This window comes from Camelina sativa, chromosome 15 (assembly GCF_030686135.1).
Source record: "Camelina sativa cultivar CO46 ecotype springtype chromosome 15, ASM3068613v1".
NCBI classification, from domain to species: Eukaryota; Viridiplantae; Streptophyta; class Magnoliopsida; order Brassicales; family Brassicaceae; genus Camelina; species Camelina sativa.
In genome coordinates, this window is record NC_141894.1 from 7,484,116 (window position 1) to 7,505,953 (window position 21,838).

A 21,838-nucleotide genomic window follows, 5' to 3' on the forward strand; every position below is an offset into this window, starting at 1 on the left:
TGGATCAAACTTAAAGAACTTTTATTTAGTGATATTTACCAAAATTTACTTTTTTTTAATAGAAAAACAATAGAGTTTTCACCAAAAAGATCATAATACGAAGTCACAAGACTAGTAGTATAAAGGTGTAGTAGTAATTAGTAACTACAAATATCATGCTAATCCAAATCCCATAAAATATAGTAAAAAAAAACCAGTAGAATTGGTCCACAAATCTACCATTAAATAAATTAAAAAGAAGAATTGAAACGACATACAATACAAATCGAGAGTTTAAGGGAGCGTCGTCAGAGAGAGAGAGAGAAAGCAACAGCAGCAACCAAAAAAAAATACTCTCTCTCTACTCTCTGCGCTTTAATTTGAACTTGTCGAGAGAGAGAGAAGAGAAACAAAAAGGGTTATTAGATAGAGAGATAGCAGAGAGAGAGGTAGAGCGAGAGCGAGCAAAGCTTCGGCTAGGGGATTGTGGTTTAGACGAGATCCGATTTAAAGGATCCATTTGGAGCTCCGATTCGAGCTAAAAGGTCATGAACGGGAGACAGAGATCTGGCGCAGCGGCGGTTCATCACCAGAGGCAGCTCTCCGATAACCCTCTCGACATGTCTTCCTCCAATGGCAGATGGCTTCAATCCACTGGTCTTCAGCATTTTCAGTCATCCGCCAATGTAATCCCAGAATCTCATCCTTTTCTTCTCCTCCTCCGTATATTTTCATCGATTTAAACTTTTTTTTGAGTTTCTGTAAAGATCTGTTAGTTCAGATCTTTTAAAATGAAAATTCTCCGGGAGACTTATCAATTTCTCCGATCTAAAGTATTGGGAAATTTTGTTTTTGAGTTTCTTATGAACCCAAGTTTTAGTGTATGAGATTTTTTAAAAACTAATGGTGGGATTGGGATTATGAACAGGATTACGGATACTATGCTGGTGGGCAAGGAGGTGGGCAAGCAACAAGAGGATACCAGAATGCTCAGAGAGGGTTTAATGGAGGAAACGACTTTTTTGGGGAACCCACTACTCCTCAATACGGTGCTCGTCCCACCAACCAGAGGAAGAACAATGATGAATCTGAGTTTAGTCCTGGGCTCTTAGATCTGCATTCTTTTGATACTGAGCTTCTTCCTGAGGTAGGTGTATTAGATAGAGTTGCTTTTTTTAACTTTTTAGTGCCTTTAAATGTCGCTGCATTTAGGTGGACATCTATAATATTGATTGCTTGCTGGAAGAGTGGACTCTTTACACTGCACTTTTAGGTTATTGGACTATTTTTAGTAAAAGAACTTTTATTTCCTCTGTGACCATATCATGGGTAATTGTCTGCTAACCAATTTGAAGATGAAACCTTTAAATGAATTATATGACACCATCTGGTTATTTGTTTCTCTGCTTTTAGGCATTGTGGGCATATTGTGTAGGCTTTTAACTTGGTTATCTTATCAGCAGATTCCAGTCTCTAGCCAACTAGATGGCCCCTCACTTTTCAATCCTAGTCAAACCCAAAGCTTTGATGACTTTGAAGCTTACAACAAGCAGCCTAACCGTAGTCGCGTTTTGGCTGAAAACTTGGCTGCTGAGAAGGAGAAGATGAACGCTGTTGCTAAGATCAAAGTTGTTGTACGTTTTCTATCCTTCAGTTCCTATATAAAATCACTTGATTTCCCCTGCTTTGTGTATTGCGAATACTAATCTTTATTATATCATGATGTTGCCTTATCGTTTGTGAACAGGTGCGTAAGAGACCACTTAACAAGAAGGAGTCGACAAAAAACGAGGAAGACATTATTGACACGCATTCCAATTGCTTAACAGTTCATGAAACAAAAGTGAAGGTCAGTTTCTGGTAGTTTGGATTTATGCAATCTCAATTGTCCGAGTCATCACCGTAGCAAGACACTTAAGACTGACTCACTGACGTATGATTACATTGTGATTGCAGGTTGACTTAACTGCTTATGTTGAAAAGCATGAGTTTGTGTTTGATGCCGTGCTAGATGAGGAAGTATCAAATGATGAGGTAAGTGCTGTTTGAAAGTAAAAGGACTGAATATAAATCTGGACTAAATACAATATTTTTACATTATAATCAGTTCCTATTCTGGCGCTTATTTCTCAAATTTCTGTAGGTTTATCGTGAGACGGTGGAGCCTGTAGTCCCCCTCATATTTCAGCGCATCAAAGCCACTTGCTTTGCATATGGGCAAACAGGTAAATTATCTCCAAAGGAATCATAGATACACAAGATCACTTTCCTGGAAAATCTGACAAGCTAATAGCAAGACCTTAACATCCACCATCTAAAGTATTTGGCATGCGTTTCTACTGTGGGAGGTTAAGGCCTACTCTACTTTCCCAAACTGTGCATGTAAAAGCCTTTTCAGTTTAACTGTGAAAATTGTTTGGAGCGCGATAATCAACATACACTTATCAGACACAGAGACTAGTCTGCTTTAACTATATTCTTACCCGTTTTCTCTGTGTGAACCATCTTCGGTTTTATGTTTGCCTCTCAGGTAGTGGCAAAACGTATACTATGAAGCCTTTGCCTCTTAAGGCTTCAAGGGACATCCTGAGGTTGATGCACCACACATACAGAAACCAAGGGTTTCAGTTGTTTGTCAGCTTTTTTGAGATTTATGGAGGAAAGCTATATGATCTCCTCAGTGAGAGGAAGTAAGTTGATAGGCATCTTACGCAGTTTTAGATCTTGACTGCAATGCTTATTATGTAGATGTATTCAATATTTCTTTATCTTTATAGGAAGCTATGCATGAGAGAGGATGGTAAGCAGCAAGTATGCATCGTTGGTTTGCAAGAGTATAGAGTATCTGATACAGATGCGATTATGGAGCTTATTGAGAGAGGAAGTGCAACCAGAAGTACTGGAACCACTGGTGCAAATGAAGAATCCTCTCGTTCCCATGCTATACTTCAGCTCGCAATAAAAAAATCAGCTGAGGGAAATCAGTCAAAGCCCCCTCGCCTCGTTGGCAAACTTTCTTTCATCGATCTTGCTGGAAGTGAACGTGGTGCAGACACAACAGACAATGACAAGCAGACAAGGTAACACTTCACACCATATCTTATAATGACACTTTTCAAGTTGTTCAGTTTGAATTATGTGTCCAACTATTTGCTTAAACACATTGTTTGTATCATATGACACAGATTGGAAGGAGCAGAGATCAATAAGAGCTTACTCGCCTTGAAGGAATGTATTAGAGCTCTGGATAATGATCAAGGTCACATCCCTTTTAGAGGCAGTAAGTTAACCGAAGTTCTCAGGGACTCCTTCATGGGAAATTCTCGTACTGTAATGATATCGTGCATATCGCCAAGCTCTGGATCATGCGAGCACACACTTAACACGTTAAGATACGCAGACAGGTTGGTTTATTCATTTGCTGTTGTATATTGTCTTATTTTTCTGTTCATTCCTGCATCTCATATAATTTTGCATAAACTATGAATATTGTAGGGTTAAGAGTCTTTCGAAGGGAAACGCCTCTAAGAAAGATGTATCTTCGTCGACCATGAACCTAAGGGAGTCCACAAAGATTCCTTTGTCGGCCGCACTTCCAACTCCAACCAACTATGATGATGACGTGAATGAGATGTGGACTGAAGAGAACGATGACTTTGATGCATCAGATTATGAGCAAGAGAAACAAATGTGGAAGAAAAATGGGAAACTAGAGCCGTCCTATACCGGTATGGCACAGGAGAGAATTCCGAAACCTACTATTCAGATGAAGTCAAGAGATATGCCAAGGCCCGATATGAAGAAGTCAAACTCTGATGACAACCTAAATGCACTTCTGCAGGTAACATTCAGCTAAAGCATTCTCTATCAGTCAATATCTGCCGTAATGATCTTTGATACAAAAATGGTTTCTCATGAATTTTACCAGGAAGAAGAAGACCTTGTGAATGCACACCGTAAACAAGTTGAGGATACCATGAACATTGTGAAAGAGGTATGAATTTTGGTCAGTTGGTTTCGGTTCTATGGCTTAAGCTAAGATTCTCTAAAATCCCTTTTAAATCACCTGCGCAGGAGATGAACTTGCTGGTTGAAGCAGACCAACCCGGAAACCAGCTAGATGGTTACATTTCAAGACTAAACACAATTCTATCTCAGAAGGCTGCAGGTATACTCCAACTACAGAACCGTCTTGCTCATTTCCAGAAACGCCTTAGGGAGCACAATGTATTGGTCTCTACCACTGGATACTGACCTATAATCAGACTCTCGAGTAAATACTGGTCCTCCTTTTATCGACCTCATCTCGGGCTTGTGCGGTTGTGCCCCCCTATTGGCTTGGACTGGAGATCAGAAGCTTATCTGTTTACAGCCTACTGAGAACTTTACAGCGAAGAGTTACGGATGATTACAGAGTTTCTCATACGTAATAGATGCAGTCTGTTCCTGCTACTGCAATTTGAATTCTATCAGATTCTTGTAATGGATTTATTGCAGAAGATGAAATACCTATGTAATATTGCATTTGTGCTATTAATGAGCTTGCCTTCTTCTATCTATACCATATTATTTGGTGTTCTTGAAGTATGAGTTCCAACCGATGATTAATATAGCTTCAAACAGTATCGTGATGAACAGTGTAACTATTCACCAGCATCAAAGTACTTGTAACTGAGAAACTATTCACCATCAAATGTTGTTGGTAAAACATGAAACAAATAAACAAGAACAGAAGACTAAAAACCAAACAAATCAAGAACATGATAGCCTTTGGATAGGTTAAGAATAGAGATCAGTGAGGAACTTGTCAACGATGTTGAGATACACGGGACTTCTAATACGAGAATAGTAATGAAGCGCCTCTTCAACGTCAAGGGCTTGTTCTATATCTCCAGTCTCAATCATATACATCTCGTTAATCTTCTTCTCCATTGTATCACAATCTCTTGATGAACGGGAAGAGCAAGGTTCTGTTTTCTTCTCTTGATGATGATCTTGTTCTTGCTCTTGAACCTTGTGCTGCAACTTTAATGGACCTCCGATGCTGTTTTCCAGATCAGACTCCCAAATGTTGAGGAAACTTGCGTAGATATTATCTCCATCGAGAGAATTTGATCTGCAAAATGTACAAGGGAAGTGAGTTTTCGGTCTAGGGAGTTTCTTACCTGCTCGGAGAATGATGGACTTGAGACTGTGAAGTGTTCTATGAAAGAAAATGTTTGTTTTCTGAAACATCTCTCTTCAATGCAACTGATATGTTCTTGTCGGCAGATCAATCATCTTCTCATATATATAAATAATTTTGAAGTCATAGAAATCAAATTATATGTTTTATTAATGTGTTGATATGTTACTTTAGCTTCATAGTATTTGCGAATGCACCTTTTGTGTCTATTACTCAGCATCAAAAAGGCTAAAGTGTAAATTTGTCATGTCTACGAATAAAATCTTTCTCTTTTGTTTTGTTTATCTTTGTCCATATGTTATAACATGTCTTTTGCTTATCTGAAGATCTTAAATTAAAGTTAATAGTATTGACTTAATTTTGGATCACGTATATGCAGTACTCTGATATTACCGTTGTTCAAGAGAATCAAGGAACCGTACTCTTTCTCAACAATCATGTTTCTTGAGTTTGACCAATGGACCTACTTCATGAGTTAAATAACTTGGATATTCTAGCTATGTTTTTTTTCTCTTTTCTTAAAACCGCACACTTAAATTGATATAGAATATATATATATATATTTGGCCATATGTATAGAATATATATATATATATATATATATATATATATATTTGGCCATATGGGAGGGGTCGAATTATTTCACACACATGATTGTAATCTTAAAAAAAGAATTGGCTAGACACAAAAAAAAACAGGCAAAATTTAAGTTGAAAGATGAGAGATGAAATTATTCATTTGTAAGAACGGGGTTGTGGTGGAGGTGATCCTTTTGGTATGGACTCCGGATGTATGCGTATGGGTTTTCTTTTTATGTTTTAGACTCTTTGTTCGGAAAACCTCATCTTTTAAAATTTAAGTTCGGAAAGATAAGTGTAGTAGCACTGCTATGTAGGCACTAAAATATATTTTAATATATAAAATTTATAAATATTTATAGAGAAATAGCTGAATACATATTTTGTTTTAAGATAGAATAAAATGTATATTTAAAATTATAATTTGATTTCTACCAAAAAAAAAAATTACAATTTGATTAGCTTGAAGTTCCTGTAATATATTTATATATATAGTAATTTCAAAATTTTATATTCAAACAAAAAAAATCAGTTCTTTATTCACAATAAATTTATTTTTATGAATTTTTCACATATTTTATTAACTTACATATTCTATCAAATATTTTGTAACTCTTATATTTAAAATAATATCCATATTTTAAGGCATTAAATTTAAATTAATTGCAATGATTTATTTGTGTTTATGTTATTTTTTCCACCTTCATAGTATTTATAGCATTCTAATGAATGATTAATGACAATTAAAAATATAATAAATAATAAAAGATATTAATATTTAATTATTGAATTTTTTTAATTCTTCTATAATTTATGTAAGAGTCCAACATATGTGTAGCATATGCTATTATGTTTATAAGAAGTTTAACATGTGTGTATGATATATATATGTAAGATATGATATAAATATATGTGATATTTTAAAAAAAAATATGATGAAATATTTAACTATTCTATCATTTAAATTGTTCTTAATTTTTTTTTGGATAGAAGTACTACATATATATTAATCCTATATTATGAACATCAAGATAAATAGTTTTATTTTCAATTCTACTTGTCATCCTTAAGATATGTCGCGTGTTTTCTATTTTGCTTTTATGTTTTATTTATTTTAAGATAAATAATTTACATGAAATTATTATGTAACTATTTTTAAAATTCTATTCACTTATTACTATTATTCTAATCATATATCATTTATGAGTATATAGTTAATTAACATATATATATATATATATATAATATATTTATATCAATTTATTAAAACTAAATTATTGTGAATTGTAAATATATATATAAGTTAGGTTTTGGTCACACTTATAATGGTATAATTGAATCATTTTTTCTATGATTTTTAATATATGACTTTATTAATCATCTCAGAAAAGCATCTTTTGTTTTCGATTAATCATCTCGAATAATATTTATTTTTATAATAAATCTAAATCATATAATAAATAATAGGTAAGTTTTCTTGCATTTGTTGGACTGTGAAAAACTATTGAATGAATTAAGAAATCTATAAAACCATAATTGGGGAAATTTTTTATAATTTCTGTACAAGTTTTGAAAACTATTTTTAAAAATATATATTTATGTAATATAAACTATTAAATAATCAATTTATTCAATAAATTATTAAGCTCTTTAAAAAATTATATAATTATATTAATTTCAAAACTACGCAATGCATGGACATTATCTAGCTTTGTTAGAATGATGTCATTGAAAACTACAACTCTACAAAAATATTCGAATTAATGAATTTGACCAAAAAATAAATTAATCAATAATGAAAGCAGAGTACACCAGATGGGTAGCTAACACATGTGGCAAATCTCATAATCTCAAAGGACGATTAATTAATAAGATTGGGTAAAATCAAATTGAAAAAGTGAACTCGTTTTTCATAACTAATTCTCCTTTCTTCATCTATATGTTGGTTGCATTGTTCATCTATAGGTTACTGAAAGGTTAAAGCATCTGCTACAAGACCGGCCTCACAGTGCTCTAGTGTCTCCTTGCATCGAATTGGGTAAGCCACTTCAGTTTCTAAACTCATGTTTTGAAAAAAGTGAATATGAAAATAGAATTCCGTCTGACACAGTTTCTCTTGTGCAGCTCTAGGTGTAACAACATCACCTCTAGACCTTATGGACAAGCTTGATTTCCCACCTACGGATGCCAATCATTCATTTGCAACGAAATTATTCGAAAAGGTTTCTCGGAATTCTAATTTAGTGATTAAGAGCATAACCCCTCGCAAGCGTGGAGATGAAACCATGCGTGAATTTCTTGAGGAAATGGAGGTATAAATTTTTGATGACTGGTGAATTAAAAGATTATTTTTATATTTAATTTTGTAACCGGTTTTGAATTGTATAGGGACTTTTTCCGCCACAAAGTATAGCAAACATGCTAGAATTGTTATATGGATTAGGTGCCATAAACAAGGAGGGTTTGCTAACAAAGTCGGGAGCCAAAATGTCTGAATTACCCGTCGAACCTAGGGTAGCGAAAATGATCATTTGCTCAGAAAAATATAGATGTTCTGAAGAAATCATTACTATTGCTGCCATGGTTTCTGTTTGTGGGTTAGTTTACCAAAACTTTGATAATAAAGTATCAGATCATCTTTGCATGCTCGATATATATGATTCTTGGAGAGAAACGAACTTTTCTGAAGATTGGTGCTCAGATAACCAAGTGAACGTAAGTATTTTTTTTTACTTGGTTTATTATTGTCAGTAAAAGTAGTTTCCCGAAATTATCTCTAACTTGATAACACGTGGATATTTTAGGTGTCGTGTATGCAATACGCCAGGAGCATGCGGAAATCCAAGAAAAAGAATTTAGGAGATCTACAAATTGAAGTGTCATCCAATAGAAATGATGATGCGATAACTAAATGCATCATTTCAGGGTTTTTTATGACATGTGCAACCCTTTCGAAGGATGGTTCTTATCAGTCTCTTAAACGTCCCTATGTTAAGAAACACATTGACTCATCATCGACGTTATACGAGGTAAGAGATTGGTATAATAAAAGCTAACTCATAAAAGTTTACCAATTTGTGGTATATTCGGATCTTAGTTCTCCAAATTCGATGCGACAGGTATATTGCATCTGTTTTCTTTTCTTTACATTTCTTATTACTGTTTTCTCGGTGAGTAACACAGTTTTGGAAATCTCATCAGGTCACAGGAATCAGTCCCACATTGTTAAGTGAAATAGCTCCTCATTTTTATCAAATCAAAGATATCAGAGATGGTATGTAATTACTTCTATCCTGTTTACTAAATGTTTTGTAAACTATTATCAAGTTAACCATCAACGAAACTTTTTTCTTTTGACAGATACTGACTGTAAGATGCCAAAAGGGGTGGGGCGAGCTCCGGGTCTCTTTTTCTAGTTGAGCCTCTGACTGCAAAATTTTTGAGCTGCTGAGTGATGACTAAGGAACCGTTCCTTTTAGTGTGTTTCGAACTGGTTTACTGAGCTTTTATCCTATTTTGGATTAGTAGAGATCTACAGTATCGTGTTTACCTTCTTGGGAGGCTAGGGTCATCTATTCATCTTTCTAGATTCTGGGAATTTGTCTAGGGACAATCTTGAAGTGAGACTTGGTTTTTGTGGAAGAAAGTTTTCGGTTGGTGTTTGTTGGGTGTTGCCGGATTTTCCGGAGTTCTGTTCTACGTGAGATTAATGTTCAGAGTTTATTGGTCGTGTTCTTAATCCAGATTGTCAATCAATAAAGAATCTGATCATAAAAGCGATATGGAGTTAATTTCGGATAAAGGAGTTCATATCTTCAGTGAGTGGACAGTTGCAATCGATCGTTGGATTGAAATCTTATGTGGATTAACGATATGGAGTTAATCCAGATGTTATGATGCTTTTGAAGACACTTAAAAGCAGGAGACTAGTATCAGAAGAACCTTCATCCCTCTCTATCAGAATAGATGATGTTGTAGGATTTTATTTTGTATCAGAATAGATGATTTTCTATATACTTTTATCAATTAATGTTAAGAAATTGCAAAGTTCAAGAATCATTAAATGAAAATTTAAGAGTTTGATGAAATATTATTGGTTAATAATTATAAAAATATATTATTAAAAATAAATAATACATTTATTGTTAAATAATAAATGTTTTTCTTGATTCATGTAAAAATCCTAAAACATCATCTGTTATGATATAGAGGGAGTATAACATATGAGCTTTTCTTCAAGCTCAAAGTGCTACAAAAGATGTTGTTGGTCAATCTTATGTGGCTATAGGTTACCCCTTTTGGTTGCAGGACTTGTTTGAATATGAGAGAATCGTTGCTTCTGTGTAGGATTAGCAGTGTGTTTTGTTTCTCTATTAACTTTTTTTTTTTGTCTCTCTATAACTTATCCTCAGGTTGTTTTAAACACTAGTTGTACTCTTCCATAATAAATGTATATTTCAGAAGTTCACATGAAAAGAAAAGAAAAAACATTTGGTGTATAAAATTTTTAAATCACCCTTCAAATGATTTTCTTTTATAATAAAACTAATCCAGCAGAAATAATCTTTGAAAAACAAAAAGGTATACATTCTATATGTTTAAAAAGTTTGTTAAACCTTGTTGATGGGCAAAATAAGTTACAATTTTGCAATTAGGCCCATTAATGTTACATACAAAGGCCCATTAATTTAAGTACAACCCTAGAAACAGAAATCGCACCTTCATATAAATTGGCCGTCACTAAAAGATGAGCTTCTTCTTCTTCGCTGAAGCCGAATCCTAGGGTTTTCTCTGCACACAACTCGCTCCAATGGTTGGTGATCTCTCCTCCCCCTCTCTCTCTCTTCTCGCTACTCATTCTCGTCACCCTAGAAACCATTGTCTGAACTTTTGTTGTTGATGAGTATTTCAGGGAAAGGGAACAGGAAGTTTCGGTAAGAGGAGGAACAAGTCTCACACTCTGTGTGTGAGATGTGGTCGTCGTAGTTTCCACATCCAGAAGAGTCGTTGCTCGGCTTGTGCTTACCCTGCTGCTCGCAAGAGGACTTGTAAGAAACTCTTCATTTTTTTTTGTTTATCTCCTAATCTGTTTCATTTTCTCGATCTAGATTTGCATTAGTGTATGCTAAAGTTCATTCTCCCCATTTTGGTCAGTGCTTCGTTTGAGCTTGTTTTGCATTTGCATAGTGTGTATAATCAATAGGACAAGCTTTATCTATTCGTATTTGTCTGTAGCTCTATTGACTTGGTTGTTGATTGTGATTATAGCTTGAAATGTAGAAGCTTTATCTTTTCTTGGATGTCTTTGATACAAAGGATTTGTTGTGTAATTGTAATTACTGTTCAAGTTAGAGAACTTGTTGTGCATTTTTTTAATCCCTTAACTCAATTCTGATAGTCCCACTAGTGTGTTAGTTTATATATGAACGAGTGTGATTGCTGCAAGATTAATGAATACTTATTATGTGTTTGATTGTATATAGACAACTGGAGTGTGAAGGCCATCAGGAGGAAGACTACTGGTACCGGAAGGATGAGGTATCTCCGTAATGTTCCTCGTCGGTTCAAGACTGGATTCAGAGAAGGTACTTACTTTCTGATTGATTTTTGAGTTTTTCTTTCTCTTCCATTCGAAATGGGGTTTTAAATTGCGCATTCATTTGTTGCATAGGTACTGAAGCCAAGCCAAGAAACAAGGCAGCAGCTTCGTCAGCATAAAGAGGCAGTACAAGTAATCGCAGGAAGGAGTAAAACTTAGCTTTTTCGTACTCATCTAGTTGAAGATTGCACAATTCCTGAGGATCTGATACAATTATGTTTTATGGGTTTTGTTTCGTGTTTTTGTTATTCACTTGAAAAAGTTTTGAACTTTGTTGAAATATCACATTACATTTGCAACTTCATTTCAACTAGCCTTCTTCATACGTCCCCCTCTTACAAATTACATCCATTGATGTCCCGGTTTTGATTGATTATGTTGGATTCTTACATCTTAAGCTAATGCAAACTAAATCAAATCATTTGAACAACTTGCGCATTTTATTCCAAATTATAAAATCAAATCGAGTTTTGGAACTCTCAAAAACAATAAATTGCATTACTTGTAGTGTTTGTTGTAAATTGTAATGACTAATAAATAAGGAAAGCAAGGGTATAATTGGAATTTTAAGAAACCAGCAGCGAAGAACTAAAAAAATTGGTCTTAAATCGGAAAAACATAGAAACACCGCAAACTGGCTCTTTCCTCCTCCGCATCGTTGGTTTTTCTCCGCCGTCACTGTCGTTCTCTTCCCCTCGCGATTTCGATATCAAGTCCTCTCTCTCTCCTAGAAAACATCCTTTTCCCCAATTCGCTGCAGGTTAATATTTCCTATGCAAAGATCGAGTTTTTAACAATTTCTCATTGTCTTTCTTCTCAATTAGTAATTGGATCAATTCAAATTCGCTTCTTTTAATTCGATCTCTTCGATTGATTCCCTTGTGCGTTGGATTTGAATCCGCTCCTTACTTCCTAAGTTATAATTTTTTCACAGATCTATCTTTGAAATTGTTGAAGAAGAAGAAGATGATACGACTAAGAACATACGCATGCCTTAGTTTTATAGCGACACTGGCTGTAATTTACCATGCCTTCAGCAGCAGAGGCCAGTTTTATCCAGCGACGGTTTATTTATCAACCTCAAAGATCAGTTTGGTGCTGCTTCTCAACATGTGTTTGGTCCTTATGCTCAGTCTCTGGCATTTGGTCAAATTCATCTTCTTGGGATCACTTAGGGAAGCAGAGATCGAGAGGCTGAATGAGCAAGCTTGGAGAGAGCTTATGGAGATTCTCTTTGCTATTACTATCTTTCGACAAGACTTTTCTAGTGGGTTTCTTCCTTTGGTTGTGACTCTTTTGTTGATTAAGGCTTTACATTGGCTTGCTCAGAAAAGAGTTGAATTCATTGAGACTACTCCTTCTGTGTCTAAGTTATCTCATTTTCGTATTGTCTCTTTTATGGGTTTCCTTCTTCTTGTGGATAGTCTCTTTATGTATAGTTCTGTTCGTCATTTGATTCAGACTCGCCAGGCTTCTGTTTCTCTCTTCTTCTCTTTCGAGTAAGTTGGTTTTTGCTGCTTTTCATTGTATTTGTCACTTGTACTTGTGATATTATGTAGCTGATTATAAGTTTTTGTTATAGGTATATGATCTTGGCGACAACGACTGTTGCTATTTTCGTGAAGTATGTTTTCTATGTCACTGATATGATCATGGATGGTCAATGGGAGAAGAAACCAGTTTATACTTTCTATCTGGAGCTTATTCGTGACCTGCTTCACTTGTCCATGTATATCTGCTTCTTCTTTGTCATATTCATGTAAGTTTTTCCATCCTGTTATATTATATTCAGGAATCTATAATGAAGAATGAAACATCTTGAATCAAAGATGCTTAGACAGACTTGGTTAGAAGACTCTTTGTTGTTGGACTTACCAATATTCTTATTATCTGTTTAGGAACTATGGTGTGCCTTTGCACTTGTTACGGGAGCTCTACGAAACCTTCAGGAACTTCCAGATTCGTGTTTCCGATTACCTTCGTTATCGTAAAATCACGTCGAATATGAACGACAGGTTTCCTGATGCAACTCCTGAAGAACTTGTTGCGTAAGTTTCAGATATCACATTCTTTCTTATGAATCCACTTAAAAAGTAGGCAAAATTCTGAATTTGGGCTTCTGCATTTTGGATGGCTTCTTATGTCATTGGTTCTTCATTTCTTTCTAATATGCAGAAGTGATGCTACATGTATCATATGCCGTGAAGAGATGACAAATGCGAAGAAACTGATATGCGGGCATCTCTTTCATGTGCATTGTCTTCGATCATGGTTGGAGCGACAGCAGACTTGTCCTACTTGCAGAGCACTTGTTGTACCTCCTGAGAATGCCACATCTGCAGCCGCAGGCCAACGTGGAGTACACCAAGGTTCCCAACAAGGTAAGCATATTGCTGCGCATGCAAATTTGCAACAAAACTGGAACCTGTTTATACACAATATTTGTTTGCTTCTGAGAATTTTGGTATTGGAACATGAAACATCGTCTGAGTTTAGCCTTTATGTACATGAGACTAATTAGTTTTGTTGACATCGAAGCAGGTACATCAAGCTCAGGCAACCAGGGCTCTGAAACAAGTTCTTCTGCTGGCGTTTCCAATGATAATTTGAGCAGGCACCACGCCAGGCTTCAAGCAGCTGCTTCTGCAGCGTCCATGTACGGGAAATCAATGGTTTACCCATCTGCAAAAACAGTAGCATGGTACGTATTTATCTGTTGACTTTATACTTCGTTTCGAGTGTAGAACTCCTAAGGTGATTTAGTTTTTAGGTTCCGTAGGATTCTGACTGCATGGTATAAATAGAGAAATATCAGAATACGATTCTTAAGAAGCTTTAAGATATGAAAAGATCAAAGGATACATCTACATGTGATCTCTATACTTGGAGTTCATGTTCTTCAGCTATTTTAACTTTTGCCATCCTCTCTTGACTCCTTTATATGTGATAGAGGGATAAACTGACAAATATGTTTGTTCCTTTTGTTAAGGTCGCCGGGTATTCCTGGTACAGAGCAAGTGTCAACTGAACCAGATCAAACTCGTGCTTCATCCTTTAACCCGTCTCCACTTCCTCAACAAAGCCTTCCTGGTGAAAACTCCCAAGCCTATGCAAATATGTCAGAGACTAAGCTGGAAGAAATGAGAAAATCTCTGGAGACCCACCTCGAGGTATGTCGTCCCCATTTCAGTAATGTGAAACTCCAGGATAGCTTCTAGTAGATGGTGTATAATCCTTTCAGAAACGTTCTCGTGTAGATTTTGCGAAACCGACTTCATTTTCTAGAGAAGAGGAAACCTGAATCCACCGAGCCCACAAGCGAACCAGATAACAAAGGAAAATCGGTTGCGGATGCAGCAGAGTAAATCCAGTGGAAAAAACAAGCAAAGACTCAGGTAATATAACTGAGGCAGAGCAGATAGAGAAAGGAGAAAGCTTGGTGGTTCTTCCCAGAGAGAGAGAGTAAAGAAAAAACAGACTAAAAAAAAGTGTACATGTTTTAAATTCATTGTCATAGAAATTAGTAAGTTTGAGAGACTAAAAATTATGAACAGACTGAATCATAAACCGTTGTTATTTAATTCTTGGGTTTGCATTACTCTCTAATGTTCCAATTTTAATTTACCATTATCTAAAGCAGTATGTAATATCCAAACGATATCCACGGGTTAAAATAAAAAGGTGAAATATTTGTATTGCTGAATAATACATTCGTAAATCGCCTCTCTACCAAACCTTTACCCTCGGAGAAGAAGAACCAACAAAATTATTATTCTCGGTGACAGTGGGTAAATTTTTTTAATTTATTTTGTCTATTATTCTCCCTGGATTTTGATTTTTGATGTTCATTGATGACGACACATTTTGATTATTGATTATTACGTTTTTGCTCGCTCAGGGTTGGGAACAAAATAAATTACGTTTTTGCTCGAAGACGTCCTTGATGAATCAGTATGTATTCTATTATACTCCTCTCCTCAGGATCTGAGATTTTTAACTTGTTATTGTGATTCGTTTTATTGAATTATTAGTACCTGTTGTTTTTTTTATCTTATTTTGTTAGGTTTGTGAATCGAAAGTTTAGTAATCAGTATAAAGCTACCATTGGAGCTGATTTCTTGACCAAAGAGGTTCAAATCGATGATAGGTTGTTCACTTTGCAGGTAATTTAACTGAGTGTGTTATCTAATATGTAATGTGATTAGGTTTATTATTGCTCATAGTGTTAGTTTCTTGGTTTGATAGTTTATGTTTGAGAAAGAGTTATCATCCAACTCTTGTTCTTCTCAAAAGAAGAAGATTAGTGTTTTAGTGTCTAAATACAAATAGGAATAAAGTAATGTTGTGTTCCCATGTATAGATTTGGGATACTGCTGGGCAAGAAAGGTTTCAAAGTCTGGGTGTTGCTTTCTACAGAGGAGCGGACTGTTGTGTTCTTGTGAATGATGTCAATGTCATGAAATCTTTTGACAATCTTAATAACTGGAGGGAAGAGTTCTTGATCCAGGTTACAAACGAAACATCCTCATACATACTGTATCATATTCTTTTGGAATGTTTTCTATATCATATCAGTGACTTAATTGGTTTTTATTGAGTGTGTTTAGGCTAGTCCTTCGGATCCTGAAAGCTTCCCGTTTGTTGTGTTGGGGAATAAGACAGATGTTGACGGTGGAAAGAGTCGAGTGGTAATAAGCTGTTTTTTTTTCAGAAACTCATACGGAGGCTTGTTGTTTATTTAGATCCTTCTCTCTAAAGTGAAGTAAGAGTTTTGACAAATTTATGCTAAAGACAGAGATACCTCATCTTTCAGGTTTCTGAGAAAAAAGCAAAGGCTTGGTGTGCATCCAAGGGCAACATTCCTTACTTCGAGACTTCAGCCAAAGAAGGATTCAATGTCGATGCAGCTTTCGAATGCATTGCCAAAAATGCTCTTAAGAATGAACCTGAAGAAGAAGTGTAAGTCCAAACACTTTAGCAAAACTCCTACATCATCTCAACTCTCATCAAATTGAGTTTCTCTTTGAACTTTTCTCAGTTTCTTTGTTTTAATGCCTCGCAGGTACCTTCCGGACACTATTGATGTAGCTGGGGCACGGCAACAAAGATCAACTGGGTGTGAATGCTAACCAACTTTGTTGCAAGGTTTATTAGAAAGAACATGTATTTTAAAAGAGTGAGCTTTTTTGTTTCTTTGGCATTATCCTGATGTGTATCAATTAGCATAAGCACTTCTTTCTGCAATTAAAACGAATTGGGTTCCTTAACTTTTTTGCTGTATGGAATTTTTGGTCGCTTGTTTCATTCTTAATCTCTTCAGGTTGTGGTAAATTTTGCAAGATGTCATTAATGTAAATATAAATGCGAGGAAAAAGATCAACTTTTCTTAACTTCGCTATAACTACAGTAACATTGTAATATCTATCTTTCATTCTATGTTATTATTCTGTGTACTTTCCTCAAAAGCTCCATTACATTTCTTTTTCTGGTTTAAACTATTATATTGATCCCTACATCAGATTCCAGATGCACTCTATAACTCATCTTTAGTAGACCGATCCTTTGGTTTCAACTCTCCGTTGATAAAAACAGCCATTTCTTTCGCGCTGGATTTCGTCGACAGCTTTAACTGTGCAATACAAAAGGTGTAAGAGAAAAGCTTCCTGGAGGGAAAAAGAAAAAAGAACTGAAGAAATCAAAATAGTTTTTACCGGATTCTCCTTTTCACCGGTTTTGTAAAGCAAGATTGTCGGATAATCATCAACCTGCATCAACCATCACACACACCATCATGATCATAAATATAATCCAATTATAATCACACGAGAGGGATCTGTATCTCTTATCAGTTTGCGATTCTTTTATACCTCTAGCTTAGGATGCTCGTTGGCAGAAGCGTCTATCCTTGCAAACACAAGATTCTCAAACCCTTTAAAGTGTTTCGACAACTTCTCAACTTGTTTACTCACAGCCTCACAGTTAACACACCATGGTGTGTGTACCTGTTTCCATGATCATACTCAATGTTACATCCATTTTCATAATTTACTTTAATATGAATTTCGTTCAGAAGAAGGGCTCTATTCACAGACCTCTAGAAGAACATTCTCTTGGCTCTTCAAGACCAGTTCATCAAAAGTCCTGCCGACCACAGCCACAACACTTGAATTTTGCTGCAGATGTGAAGAACCATCGTTTAGCCACATTATAATCATCCTTAAAATAACATATAGAAGAAAAAGTGTTTTTCAGACTCACATTCTCTGGAATTGGCTCTGACTTGTAGTAAGGTGAAACAGTTCCATGCGCAAGTCCTGAACAAAATTCCTGCATTGCAAGATTCAATATACATCACATCAATGAGTTTTGTAAATGTCTATGAAGGTAAAAAAATGAGTTTTGAAGAAGTTTGTACTTCTATATTGCTAGGGGATGGATCTGACTCGAGCAAAAACTTGGAGTTCAGGTTGTTGTCGAATGCAGCAACCTGTTAAAGAACTTGATATTAATCACGTGGTTTGTAGCTTTATCAGTAAATCAAGAAATGCATAGCCTACAAGTATAAGAGCTTATTCAGATAACTTACAATTGTTTTCTTTGTATCTTCTATCCCAAATAAGGTCAAGAATGGCATTGCGAGATTTTCATTTGATATGTCAATATATATCAACATAAGCTGCAAGGCATAGCATACACATAAATACAAGAGAGGGTTTACTAAGTCCATTTGGCCTTTAAATGATTTGGTCTAAGAAAATACCTTTGATTTGAACCTTCTTGCAGTATCTTCTAGAGACTGAGCAAGAGTTTCAAAGTCATCAGTCTTCGAAAAGACCATAACCTAATCAAGAATATGATACCACAACAGTGTAAGTGAAAAATTATCATAACAACTAATAGAGATAGAATGAAATTTAAATCGGATACAAGTTTAAGTGTAAACTTCTCACCTGAAGCTTGACCGGACTGGAGTAAACACGAACGGTGTTGGATTCAGTCAGTTTTGTAATCAACGGGAATTTATTACTGTTCAGAAATTCCAATATCTTCTCGGCTTGGCAAGGTCCATCTGCATGATCAGTGCAAAAGACTCGTAATTTGGAATATAATATACCACACAATAGAGTAAGCTTTGCATCCACCAAAATATATTTGACAAAAAGAAGCAGTATTTGATAAGGGGGGAATATTATAACATCAGGGAGCTTACCATATGCAGTGTACCTCTCAGCCTCAGTTTTGACTAATCCAACAAACACATTGTTGGTTTTAAGGTCAGGGAAGAGAAGCTTGGCGACATCACTACTACTTGTTTCTACAAACTGAATTTCATTGTCTAATGACGCAGCTTTTACAAACTCATCATATCCAGAAGAAGCCTGAGTAAACAACGTATCCAAAATTTACATTACATAAAACCAGTCTTACTCTAAACAAATGAATCTATCTATCCAAGGATCACCATCTGAATTCAATACCTCAGAGTTTTCGAATAGTCCGAGAATGAAAGTATGATGCTTCTTCATAAATCCTGAAGCTTTATCAACTGAATCAAGTTTAATAGTAGGCACACCAGTCTTCTTCTGCACCCAAATCACTATCTCCTCTCTGAACACAACACAAGACCAACAAACAAATCACAACCAAATCCATTACCGCTGATGCTTAACTATGCTTACTCCCTATCATCAGACCCATATTACACTAAAAACCCTCTAAATTAAAAGCTCAAAGCTCTCGTAATCAATTAAAGAACTTACGAGCTAAATCCACCAGTGTAAGGCTGAGATGAGCCATTAACAAACAGAAGAAGCGTTGGGAAACCTTTAATCTCAAGCTGCGACGCAACTTTCGAATACCTCTCACCGTCGATCTTAGCCATCAAAACAGAACTACTCATCTCTTTCAAACCCGTCGCCGCTTCCGCAAATCTCGGCATTAACTCCGCACTCCTAGCACACCAAGGAGCGTAACCTAAAACCATCACATACTCGTTCCCATCGATCAACCTCTTCGTATTGTCTCCGTTGAGTTCCACAACGATCCTCTGCGCCTTACTCACCGTCTCCGCTTCAGACTGTTGCTCCGGTCTCTCTTCCTGCAATTGTTCGTCCACCGCTAAGAGTTGCTCCAAATCATCTAAATCTCCCTCGGATCCGGCTTCTTTACCTTCGACGGCGACATCAGAGGAACGAACCACGACGATTAAGAAACTGAGAAGTACGAGAAAAGTGAACAAGATTGAAAATTTAGAATTGGGTTTTGGTTTCATCGACATGATTGTTACTGGGTACTCGTCGGATTTTGAAAAGTCGACGAAGAAGTGATCGTTCTGATACGAAGAGAGTGTTTCGGAATTGTAAATCTCACCATGATTCACGGCGGGAGCTTATTAAGTAATTTAATTAAGATTAATCTTTTTTTGGGAGTATTAAATACTAATCAAACAAATCTTTGTTTTGAATATTGACCAGTAAATAGTAAACAGTAAATTTGACCCCAAAAAAAAAAGTAAATATGAAATACCAATATAACCAAAACAAATACTCCCTCCGTTTCAATATATAAGATGTTTTAGCCTCTTTTATTTGTTTCAAAATATAAGATGTCTTATAACTTTCCATGCAAATTTTAATATATATTTAATAATCTGTAATCATTACTTATGCAGTCTTCTTTATTATTGGTTGAATCTTTTTAATTTAAATATATATGATACTTTTTGAAAAAAAAGTAAATTATCTTAATATGTGTGCTTTACCTTAAGCATCCTATATTTTGAAACGGAGGGAGTATTACATATCAAATAGGTGTTGCAATTATGTATAGCGGCAAGAACGCTCATTGAACGGTATGGGCTTATTAATAGCAACATCGATGACAAATGTGCATGAGATTCGCTTCGTGTGCCAAATCCTGACCAGTTTGCCAACCACATTACTTCTAGACCGAACTTCAAACTTCAGCTTCACCGGAATCTTTCCACCTCTCTCCGTTGCCTCTAGGCTTGCTCCGGCGCCATATAATGGAACTCTTCTCCCTTCTATAACCACTGATTCCATTATTCTGCTCTTCTTACGTTGATGATGTTCTTCCAACTGCTAAAATTAAGACAATATGTGTCATACCAAATCATATGTATCCAAAAGCAAAATCCAAACCCAAACTAGTAAAAAAATTAAAATTACCTGACCAGTGGCAATAGGGAGTTCATAGAAGAAGAGATTGATTGGAGTGGAACTGACATGAACACCAAATACTGGAGCAGGATTGTAAATACTAAGTCTTAGTGTTCCATTTATAGTAAGCATTGCGGTACGTACTCCACTGAAATCTGATCCGTCACCAACATAAAAGTTGTGTAGTTCGAACGTCTGCATGATCACTTTCTATCAATCACTAACCACAAATTTCGAATTCATAAATTTAATTCTAATAAATTATAAATTATTACCTTTACAGAGATTTGAGCCTTGTAAGGTATACTAGCTCCCCATGAGATGAAGCATAAGAAGGTGAAGAGAACCACCAAAGCGAAAACAGCAAGTAGTGCTTGACAATTTCTTATAGACGTCACGTCGTCCATTTCATCGTACGAGCGGCCTTCTTCAAGTATAATAACCTTACATTCTTTCTCGTTAGACATGCATTTCCTGACGCTTTTTCTACCTGAAGACGATGATCGGAACAACCCGGAGAATCTACTCGCCCATGAGTTACGAGAGTGACGTCCCAAGGAGGAAGAATCATGTGTGGGCGAGTCCATCTGATTAGGCTGTATGACGGAGGTGGAAGAGTTCTAGAATCAAAATATATATAACTCAAATATAAAGAATAGCTCTCTTTATTTAGCTTAAGAAAAATAACTCAAAAATTTAAGCTTTCACAATCTCAGTATCTCTCAATTCATAAGTTATGCTACAACCTATCATCTCCTTATATATTAAAAAAATCCTAAACAAACTTACTAATCTTTATAGAAAACTTCTTATTTCCTTTTTTTTGGTGTAATGTTAAACTAAACTTCTTATTTCCTATACTTTCTTTTATTATTATATTTAGATAACTCCTAAATATAATCTCTAATTTCCATAACTCTAATTTGATCTAGAATCTTCTTTAATTTCAAGCTTACTCCAACAAGAGTCACGTGACCGGCTTTGAAGATCGTGATAGTGACGACGACGAAGCCGCGAGGCTTGTTACGTCTGATTCCGACTTCGTGGAAAGCATCGTGCTTTTACTAATTACTCGACCTAATATATACGTATATAACACTCAAAAAAACTGAGAGATGATTTGGAAATATAGCAGAGGATTTGAGACTTTCTAATCAGAACAGAGAATGTGGTTAGTTTAAAGACATTTTTGACGTGGGGAATAAGACAGAACCTAACAAGAGAGTTTTGTTTTTTGTGACGAGAAAATGATCAGTAGCTGGAGAAGTGAGATACTAGCCGTTGATAGAGATAGAGATCTTCTAATTTAGGAGTGTCA

At 35.6% G+C, this 21,838-nt stretch overlaps 8 protein-coding genes across 13 annotated transcripts; 5 read left to right on the top strand and 3 right to left on the bottom strand.

The window, feature by feature from the left end:
- The first annotated feature begins 92 nt into the window (after nucleotides 1-92).
- Nucleotides 93-4,534, top strand: LOC104745927 (ATP binding microtubule motor family protein). 4 transcript variants are annotated; one of them, XM_010467307.2, is made up of 12 exons: nucleotides 93-665; nucleotides 908-1,126; nucleotides 1,440-1,613; nucleotides 1,727-1,828; nucleotides 1,936-2,013; nucleotides 2,123-2,204; nucleotides 2,510-2,669; nucleotides 2,757-3,059; nucleotides 3,165-3,383; nucleotides 3,475-3,820; nucleotides 3,908-3,973; nucleotides 4,054-4,534. In XM_010467307.2, the coding sequence occupies exons 1-12, from the start codon at nucleotides 528-530 to the stop codon at nucleotides 4,231-4,233; spliced, it is 2,067 nt and encodes a 688-aa protein (XP_010465609.1). In that variant the 5' UTR covers nucleotides 93-527; the 3' UTR covers nucleotides 4,234-4,534. The 4 variants fall into 4 exon arrangements, with proteins under 4 accessions (XP_010465609.1, XP_010465610.1, XP_087344534.1 ...); XM_010467308.3 differs by having other exon boundaries at nucleotides 218-665; nucleotides 1,443-1,613; XM_087488408.1 differs by having other exon boundaries at nucleotides 251-665; nucleotides 1,443-1,613; nucleotides 2,123-2,327.
- Nucleotides 4,535-4,566: 32 nt separating this feature from the next.
- LOC104745928 (uncharacterized) lies at nucleotides 4,567-5,284 on the bottom strand. Its single transcript, XM_010467309.2, has one exon. It carries the CDS (start codon nucleotides 5,212-5,214, stop codon nucleotides 4,759-4,761), a length of 456 nt encoding a protein of 151 aa, XP_010465611.1. The 5' UTR covers nucleotides 5,215-5,284; the 3' UTR covers nucleotides 4,567-4,758.
- Nucleotides 5,285-8,186: 2,902 nt separating this feature from the next.
- LOC104745929 (pre-mRNA-splicing factor ATP-dependent RNA helicase DEAH1-like) lies at nucleotides 8,187-9,830 on the top strand. 2 transcript variants are annotated; one of them, XR_760796.3, is made up of 4 exons: nucleotides 8,187-8,457; nucleotides 8,547-8,861; nucleotides 8,944-9,016; nucleotides 9,103-9,830. XR_760796.3 is itself a non-coding variant. In XM_019237075.2 (4 exons), exons 1-4 carry the CDS (start codon nucleotides 8,230-8,232, stop codon nucleotides 9,156-9,158), a joined length of 582 nt encoding a protein of 193 aa, XP_019092620.2. In that variant the 5' UTR covers nucleotides 8,187-8,229; the 3' UTR covers nucleotides 9,159-9,830. The 2 variants fall into 2 exon arrangements, 1 of the variants encoding a protein (XP_019092620.2); XM_019237075.2 differs by having other exon boundaries at nucleotides 8,547-8,771.
- Nucleotides 9,831-10,444: 614 nt separating this feature from the next.
- Nucleotides 10,445-11,666, top strand: LOC104745931 (Zinc-binding ribosomal protein family protein). The gene is made up of 4 exons (XM_010467311.3): nucleotides 10,445-10,555; nucleotides 10,655-10,790; nucleotides 11,226-11,327; nucleotides 11,414-11,666. Exons 1-4 carry the CDS (start codon nucleotides 10,553-10,555, stop codon nucleotides 11,458-11,460), a joined length of 288 nt encoding a protein of 95 aa, XP_010465613.1. The 5' UTR covers nucleotides 10,445-10,552; the 3' UTR covers nucleotides 11,461-11,666.
- Nucleotides 11,667-11,806: 140 nt separating this feature from the next.
- On the top strand, nucleotides 11,807-14,939 carry HRD1A (RING/U-box superfamily protein). Its single transcript, XM_010467312.3, has 8 exons — nucleotides 11,807-12,101; nucleotides 12,276-12,840; nucleotides 12,924-13,100; nucleotides 13,240-13,389; nucleotides 13,517-13,722; nucleotides 13,883-14,042; nucleotides 14,331-14,511; nucleotides 14,599-14,939. Exons 2-8 carry the CDS (start codon nucleotides 12,308-12,310, stop codon nucleotides 14,704-14,706), a joined length of 1,515 nt encoding a protein of 504 aa, XP_010465614.2. The 5' UTR covers nucleotides 11,807-12,101; nucleotides 12,276-12,307; the 3' UTR covers nucleotides 14,707-14,939.
- A 9-nt stretch (nucleotides 14,940-14,948) lies between these two features.
- LOC104745933 (ras-related protein RABG3c-like) lies at nucleotides 14,949-16,672 on the top strand. Its single transcript, XM_010467314.2, has 7 exons — nucleotides 14,949-15,129; nucleotides 15,240-15,292; nucleotides 15,405-15,504; nucleotides 15,702-15,848; nucleotides 15,949-16,029; nucleotides 16,155-16,300; nucleotides 16,404-16,672. The coding sequence occupies exons 2-7, from the start codon at nucleotides 15,285-15,287 to the stop codon at nucleotides 16,468-16,470; spliced, it is 549 nt and encodes a 182-aa protein (XP_010465616.1). The 5' UTR covers nucleotides 14,949-15,129; nucleotides 15,240-15,284; the 3' UTR covers nucleotides 16,471-16,672.
- Nucleotides 16,673-16,703: 31 nt separating this feature from the next.
- On the bottom strand, nucleotides 16,704-19,917 carry PDIL1-6 (PDI-like 1-6). Of its 2 annotated transcripts, XM_010467315.3 has the most exons (12): nucleotides 19,102-19,917; nucleotides 18,820-18,949; nucleotides 18,552-18,720; nucleotides 18,292-18,410; nucleotides 18,102-18,182; nucleotides 17,928-18,017; nucleotides 17,757-17,828; nucleotides 17,600-17,668; nucleotides 17,434-17,514; nucleotides 17,209-17,343; nucleotides 17,053-17,106; nucleotides 16,704-16,970 (listed from the first exon to the last, which is right to left on the bottom strand). In XM_010467315.3, exons 1-12 carry the CDS (start codon nucleotides 19,617-19,619, stop codon nucleotides 16,875-16,877), a joined length of 1,614 nt encoding a protein of 537 aa, XP_010465617.2. In that variant the 5' UTR covers nucleotides 19,620-19,917; the 3' UTR covers nucleotides 16,704-16,874. The 2 variants fall into 2 exon arrangements, with proteins under 2 accessions (XP_010465617.2, XP_087344536.1); XM_087488410.1 differs by lacking the exon at nucleotides 17,053-17,106 and having other exon boundaries at nucleotides 16,704-16,957; nucleotides 17,283-17,343; nucleotides 19,102-19,748.
- Nucleotides 19,918-20,079: 162 nt separating this feature from the next.
- LOC104748226 (uncharacterized) lies at nucleotides 20,080-21,705 on the bottom strand. Its single transcript, XM_019236686.2, has 4 exons — nucleotides 21,497-21,705; nucleotides 20,796-21,140; nucleotides 20,530-20,715; nucleotides 20,080-20,439 (listed from the first exon to the last, which is right to left on the bottom strand). The coding sequence occupies exons 1-4, from the start codon at nucleotides 21,572-21,574 to the stop codon at nucleotides 20,161-20,163; spliced, it is 888 nt and encodes a 295-aa protein (XP_019092231.2). The 5' UTR covers nucleotides 21,575-21,705; the 3' UTR covers nucleotides 20,080-20,160.
- Between the last annotated feature and the right edge of the window lie 133 nt (nucleotides 21,706-21,838).

Coding starts and splice junctions, on each gene's coding strand:
- LOC104745928 (XM_010467309.2), bottom strand. CDS start 5,214: ATGTTTCAGAAAACAAACATTTTCTTTCATAGAACACTTCACAGTCTC.
- LOC104748226 (XM_019236686.2), bottom strand. CDS start 21,574: ATGCTTTCCACGAAGTCGGAATCAGACGTAACAAGCCTCGCGGCTTCG. Junction 21,141..21,496: donor TATCACGATCTTCAAAGCCG/GTCACGTGACTC, acceptor TTTTGATTCTAG/AACTCTTCCACCTCCGTCAT. Junction 20,440..20,529: donor TCCCTATTGCCACTGGTCAG/GTAATTTTAATT, acceptor TAATTTTAGCAG/TTGGAAGAACATCATCAACG.
- HRD1A (XM_010467312.3), top strand. CDS start 12,308: ATGATACGACTAAGAACATACGCATGCCTTAGTTTTATAGCGACACTG. Junction 12,841..12,923: donor TCTCTCTTCTTCTCTTTCGA/GTAAGTTGGTTT, acceptor TTTTTGTTATAG/GTATATGATCTTGGCGACAA. Junction 13,723..13,882: donor ACACCAAGGTTCCCAACAAG/GTAAGCATATTG, acceptor ACATCGAAGCAG/GTACATCAAGCTCAGGCAAC.
- PDIL1-6 (XM_010467315.3), bottom strand. CDS start 19,619: ATGTCGATGAAACCAAAACCCAATTCTAAATTTTCAATCTTGTTCACT. Junction 17,669..17,756: donor CATCCCCTAGCAATATAGAA/GTACAAACTTCT, acceptor CTTGCAATGCAG/GAATTTTGTTCAGGACTTGC. Junction 16,971..17,052: donor CCGGTGAAAAGGAGAATCCG/GTAAAAACTATT, acceptor TGTATTGCACAG/TTAAAGCTGTCGACGAAATC.
- LOC104745931 (XM_010467311.3), top strand. Junction 10,791..11,225: donor TGCTGCTCGCAAGAGGACTT/GTAAGAAACTCT, acceptor GATTGTATATAG/ACAACTGGAGTGTGAAGGCC. Junction 11,328..11,413: donor CAAGACTGGATTCAGAGAAG/GTACTTACTTTC, acceptor TTTGTTGCATAG/GTACTGAAGCCAAGCCAAGA.
- LOC104745929 (XM_019237075.2), top strand. CDS start 8,230: ATGTCTGAATTACCCGTCGAACCTAGGGTAGCGAAAATGATCATTTGC. Junction 8,458..8,546: donor GCTCAGATAACCAAGTGAAC/GTAAGTATTTTT, acceptor TGGATATTTTAG/GTGTCGTGTATGCAATACGC. Junction 9,017..9,102: donor AATCAAAGATATCAGAGATG/GTATGTAATTAC, acceptor TTCTTTTGACAG/ATACTGACTGTAAGATGCCA.
- LOC104745933 (XM_010467314.2), top strand. Junction 16,030..16,154: donor ACGGTGGAAAGAGTCGAGTG/GTAATAAGCTGT, acceptor CTCATCTTTCAG/GTTTCTGAGAAAAAAGCAAA. Junction 16,301..16,403: donor AATGAACCTGAAGAAGAAGT/GTAAGTCCAAAC, acceptor AATGCCTCGCAG/GTACCTTCCGGACACTATTG.
- LOC104745927 (XM_010467307.2), top strand. CDS start 528: ATGAACGGGAGACAGAGATCTGGCGCAGCGGCGGTTCATCACCAGAGG. Junction 1,614..1,726: donor TTGCTAAGATCAAAGTTGTT/GTACGTTTTCTA, acceptor GTTTGTGAACAG/GTGCGTAAGAGACCACTTAA. Junction 2,014..2,122: donor AGGAAGTATCAAATGATGAG/GTAAGTGCTGTT, acceptor AAATTTCTGTAG/GTTTATCGTGAGACGGTGGA.